Below are 5571 nucleotides of genomic sequence, written 5' to 3'. Positions count from 1 at the left end.
CTCAAGTTGGCATCTATAGTATCACCTTGAGTTTGAGGGAAGATGTTAGCGTAATTTTGAAGATCACGTAACAACTTGTATCAGCCAATAATATTTTTTTTATTAGCGTAATTTTGTATTGGTCAATATTATTTATTAGTATGACTTTGTTAAATTGATTTTATGGATCACATAATTACTTATATCAGTGAGTAATATTTTTTTTTTAATTAACATGATCCAGGCCATATCGGCCTATATTATTTTTTTTGTATGGAGTCTGTACATAAGTCGTATATATAACCCCTAAAATGTACCAAATATAATTGAACATAATAATAAATTTTTTTCTTATTTTTTTTTTTGTTTTTCTCTCCTTCTATAAATATTTTAACATATAATTTTCTGTGCCAGTCACATGCAACTTCTTAATAAAATTATTGAGAGAACCTGCACACGCAACTTCTTATTAAAATTATTGAGAGACCCGCATCATTCCAATTCATTGACTTGAAATTCAGTGGGTTGTGCAGCTTTTTATCGCACCAAGTCTTATGCACCGTAAAATGGCACTAAGTCATTTTTTTCAACCATGGAACGTTTAATAACTAATAAGATGGAAAGTTCCATCTGCTATCAGAGAGGTAAAAATCAATTGAGTTTGTGGTCCTGTACTCATCTTCAAACGGCCGCAATGGTAAATGAGAGCCCAAAGTCCGGTTTCTCCCAAAGGGAGGTACGCATGCAAGTGATGCTGTGGGAGAGGCGAGAAAGGTATCAGAAGTTGCTGGTTATTTAGTCCACGGAATTAATCCATATTTGTTTAACATGTGATGAGAAAATTTGATAATTTAAAAGCTGCAATGCTCATAGGATAGCTTGACAACTTCTCCTCACATGCAATATATATTAAGAGCTCATGTGGTTGGCTTGACTAGTTGCTTGTAATTATATCATTTTCAACTTAGCTTGTATGACTTTCTTTTTGCAATTTATACGGGTCAACTTTTGCTAGGTCACAGATGGCGCTAGTTGATAAATAGCATACTAGTCTCGATAAACATCATACTTTGTTGGATGGAAGTAAGGTTATTTCTCTTTCCTCTTTTTGTCCTCTTTTTATTTTAATTAAAGTTAGGGTAAGTTCTCCCTCCCTTCTCACAACAAAAAGCCAAAAAAAAGAAAAAGAAAAAGACAATGAAAGGAGCATCTTGATGAGAATATGATGGCCTTTGGGAGTGGGTTTTGGAGTCACCCTCGGCAGGTTCATGAACCACCGAATGATAGGTAATGCTGCTGCTCTTCCCAAGCATGATCCTCAGCAGGTCCAGAACTCCTCTTCCATCTATCCAACTCTTGGTCCTCCTCTTACAGTTGGTGTGCATCAAGATTAGTCATGCGCTCTCCTTTAGCTACTCTAGCTTCGATACCACCGCAGGAGGCATAACAATGGACGGGGACGCCTATTTTCTTGACGGAGCAATCCAAGTCACCAAGAACCAAGCCGACTCTTCCATTTTAAATAGCACCGGCAGCGTTGTATATAATGAACCAGTACTTCTCTGGGACCAGGCTTCAGGTAAAGTGGCTGACTTCAGTGCAAATTTCTCGTTCATTATCCAAGCCCTCCAGGGAAATGTAAGCGCCGATGGGATTGCCTTCTTCCTCTCATCATACCCTTACCAGAACGCGAGCGTGAGTGATTCAAATGGTGGGGCTCTTGGACTATTTCTCCGTTCTGGTGCTAACTGGACGAGGCCGAAGCAGATCGTTGCTGTCGAGTTCGATACCTTCAAAAATCCTGAGTATAATGATTCGAGTGCTAATCACATAGGAATCGACTTCAACAGGATCATCTCTGTCGCGCATAGGGACTTGGATACTAGCATCAGAGAAGGCCACAGATTGGATGCATCAATTAGTTACAGTGCTAGCACTGGAAATTTGACTGTATTCCTCAGCAATTTCTCTGATCCTAGGATAAATTGGAGTCTGTCTTATGGTGTCAACTTGACGGATTACCTGCCAGAAAAGGTTGCCGTTGGCTTCTCAGCTGCAACAGGTAATCAAACTGAGACACACAAGATCCTCTCTTGGAGTTTCAACTCCACTGATCTTGGACCAAGACCACCGAGACACAAAAAGTTTGCCTTGGGCTTGGGTCTTGCTATTGCTGCTGTAGTTCTATTATCATGTGTGTTATGTTCTGTGCGGTTTATAAGAAAATATATATGCAAGAAAGCTAGTACAGAGATGGAAGAAGATGAGGAGGAAGAAGAAGATATGACTATTGATATTTTAGTCAGTGATGCGGTGCAGAGAGCCAGTGGACCTAGGAGATTTCCATATAGCGTACTTGCAGATGCAACCAATAATTTTGCTGCCGAGGGGAAACTTGGACAAGGAGGATTTGGGGGGGTTTACGTGGGAGTATTGCATGACCCACAACTTGAAGTGGCCATTAAAAGGATCTCGAGAGATTCTAAGCAAGGGAGGAAGGAGTATATATCTGAAATCACGATTATCGGTCAATTAAGGCATCGTAATCTTGTCCAGCTTATTGGTTATTGTCATAGAAGGGACGACTTGTTGCTTGTTTATGAGTATATGCCGAATAAAAGCCTTGATTACCATCTATACAACAAAGATAGATTGCTTGCATGGCCGGAGAGGTACAAGATTGCTTTGGGGCTGGCCTCGGCATTGCTTTACCTCCATGAAGAGTGGGAGCAATGTGTCATCCACAGAGATGTGAAGCCGAGCAATGTCATGTTGGATTCAGAGTTCAATGCTAAACTTGGTGACTTTGGATTGGCAAGGCTCGTCGATCATGACTGCGACTCGCTGACGACTGTTTTGATGGGAACGAGGGGATACATGGCACCTGAATATTCTAACACAGGTATGAGAAATATGAAGTGTTATTTTTCAACAGGCTTATTAGCTATCTTTAAGCATGCAATAGGGCAAATCATTCTAATTGTATTGAAGTTTTCTTTTCAAAAACGCTTTAGTAACTCGGAAATGTAACTCAAAAAGTCACTCAGCGCTGGTGTGTTGTATTCTTCTTGCTTCCTTAGCGAGCCTAGCTTGTGAACTGCGCCATGTTTTGGAGCAAAGTGGAAAGTGGAAGAAAGCTGAGTGACTTTCTTGTGTAATATTTCTGAGTAACCACGCCATTGCTCTACTTCTAGTATGAACAAACTTGGCGATAAATCTTGCATCAGTATATGTTGAATGTGTGGTTCATACTTGTATTAGTTTATTTCTGTTACTTTAGTTATAGGAACAAACAAACACCGCAATGCTTTAAAGACGAGCTCTGGTCCGGTTTCGAAAGAACTAACTTCAAGCCTTTGCAAGACCCATGTTGGATGACTAGATCATAATAGCAAACTTTGTATCAAAGTTTTATATCCATAATAAAAATCTTCATTTTTTTTGTGATAGATAATTTTAAAAATTATTTTATTAAAACACATCATATTTTTTTAAAAAAATTATTTTGGGTTTTGGTGATTGATATCTTGGACAACCAAAAATGGTAAATAAAAGAACATAAGAAATATATTTTTTGTTTGAACTTTTGGTTTATTAGTTGTGATGCACGCGCAAACACACCAACAAGTAATTAATGATTTTCTTACAGCCTATTATATAGTAAAGTCAATAGACGGGACAAAAGTCAATAGTTGGCTTTTCTTATCTTATCTTCATTCCAAGCAGTACAGATCTGAGTTGTATCATCAGTTGCATCATCAACTGCATAGGATGGTAACGTTTATATACTAATTGTAAAATTATCATCAACTTGCATCATCAATTGCTATTCCCAAAATGAACCATGAACAACCACCTCCGGGAAAATGAACCATGAACTTTCATCAGATATTTCTCACAACCAGAGAAAAAATGAAGGAGAAACGTTGAGAGCAGAGTGAGATAGAGTACTGAAGGCTTTGGATTTTTCGGAGAATGGAAGTCAATAAAACTACTGAATACTAGCCGCTGTGATATTATTTTTTTACCTTTGGGGTAAGTGGGCAGGGGCTCTGCAACTTTGATCCTTGATTAAGAAAATTTGAACGTTTGCCGGGTACATAGCTGGTGGAAATTAACTGCTCCTCACACACACACACACACATGCGTATGCGTGCACAATTGAAAAGTCTTTGAATTTAGATTCATTCTGAAATCCGTTATCTTACAGCATGGTTATTCTTCAACTAAGTGAGTGATGTGGAGCGCTTGTGAATTTTTCTTTTCTTTTCTTTTCTTTTTTTAAGAAAACCATTCAACAGGCGATGGGTGGTTTCTCTAGAATCTCTTGTAAGATTTTGCTGATGCATCTACTTAGATAGCAAATTATTGAAAAGAAAAGGTTGGTATTCTCCTTGCAATTCAGCAAAACAAGAGTAATCATAAATTTAAAATTATTTTTATCAATTAAATAAAATTCTCCATAAAATTTTATAGGAAAAGCTAGCAAAGAATCTGACGTCTACAGCTTTGGAGTGGTTATATTGGAAATGGCATGCGGTAGAAAGCCAGTTGAAGCAAGAAAAAAGAAGAGCGAAGTTAGTTTGGTAGAATGGGTGTGGGAGCTCTATGGAAAAGGAATGTGCTTGGTTGCAGCAGATGGAAGGTTAAACTTAAAGTTTGATGAGCAACAAGTGCAACGCTTGATGACCGTGGGACTATGGTGTGCCCATCCAGCTTACAATCATAGACCCTCGATAAGACAAGCAATTCATGTCCTCCAATGTGATGCTCCATTACCAAATTTGCCACGCAAGATGCCTGTTCCAATATACTGTCCTGCAATTGAAGACTTGTACAATCTTGCCTCAACTTCATCGAACATGTACTCTCTCACTTCAATATCCGGCCGCTGAAGGATGGTAAGTTATGCCTTTTGTATTTTTTATTTATTGTGTGAGAAATAAAGGATAATAAGTCATGTTAAAAGGTTGAATTCCGACATTCAGAATGGCATGTTTCTTTTTTTTTTTGGGTGCACAATGGCATGTTTCTCAAACACAATTAGTTCATGCAATATGATGGCATTGTCATTATTAATTGTTTTTGTCTGGACATGACCATAGAAAATGCATGTAGAATAAATGGAGATCCACAAGTATTTCTGAAAATATAGAACATCGGAAAAATCTTTCCTTCTGAGTATAATGATCTTTTCATATCATAACACTAAAATAATAATAAAATGTTGACATGTGACATAGTGCAAATCATACGTTGATGCAGTATTATTTTCAATGAAACTAGCTAGACGGTTGGTAGGTGTCTATTTATAATGCACCCTGGGTTGACATGTGGCTCGATCTGCTTGGAAAATCGAGCTGGTGCTTCGATTAGAGCTGCTGTGCCCCAATATAAGGATTTTCCCATCCTTTGAACTCCACTTCTTAGGGAGCTGTTGGCAGTAGAGCTGTTGGAAGTAGAGCTGTTGGAAGTAGAGCTGTCTGAAGTAGAGCTGTTATAAAAAGCTATTTGTTGTTTGGTAACTATATTCGTAAAGTGCTGTGATACTTTGTTTTGTGTTTGGTAAACAAACTGAAAAAGTACTTTTGT

At 38.1% G+C, this 5571-nt stretch overlaps 1 protein-coding gene across 1 annotated transcript; it reads left to right on the top strand.

Moving 5' to 3' along the window:
* Window positions 1–1228: 1228 nt before the first annotated feature.
* Window positions 1229–5058, top strand: LOC103722624 (L-type lectin-domain containing receptor kinase IX.1-like). The gene is made up of 2 exons (XM_039133161.1): window positions 1229–2881; window positions 4456–5058. The coding sequence occupies exons 1-2, from the start codon at window positions 1270–1272 to the stop codon at window positions 4872–4874; spliced, it is 2031 nt and encodes a 676-aa protein (XP_038989089.1). The 5' UTR covers window positions 1229–1269; the 3' UTR covers window positions 4875–5058.
* The last annotated feature ends 513 nt before the right edge of the window (window positions 5059–5571 follow it).

The sequence above is a fragment of the Phoenix dactylifera genome, chromosome 1 (genome assembly GCF_009389715.1).
Source record: "Phoenix dactylifera cultivar Barhee BC4 chromosome 1, palm_55x_up_171113_PBpolish2nd_filt_p, whole genome shotgun sequence".
NCBI classification, from domain to species: domain Eukaryota; kingdom Viridiplantae; phylum Streptophyta; class Magnoliopsida; order Arecales; family Arecaceae; genus Phoenix; species Phoenix dactylifera.
The sequence above is the reverse complement of the archived record's forward strand: the minus strand, read 5'-3'. Positions and strand labels throughout refer to the sequence as shown.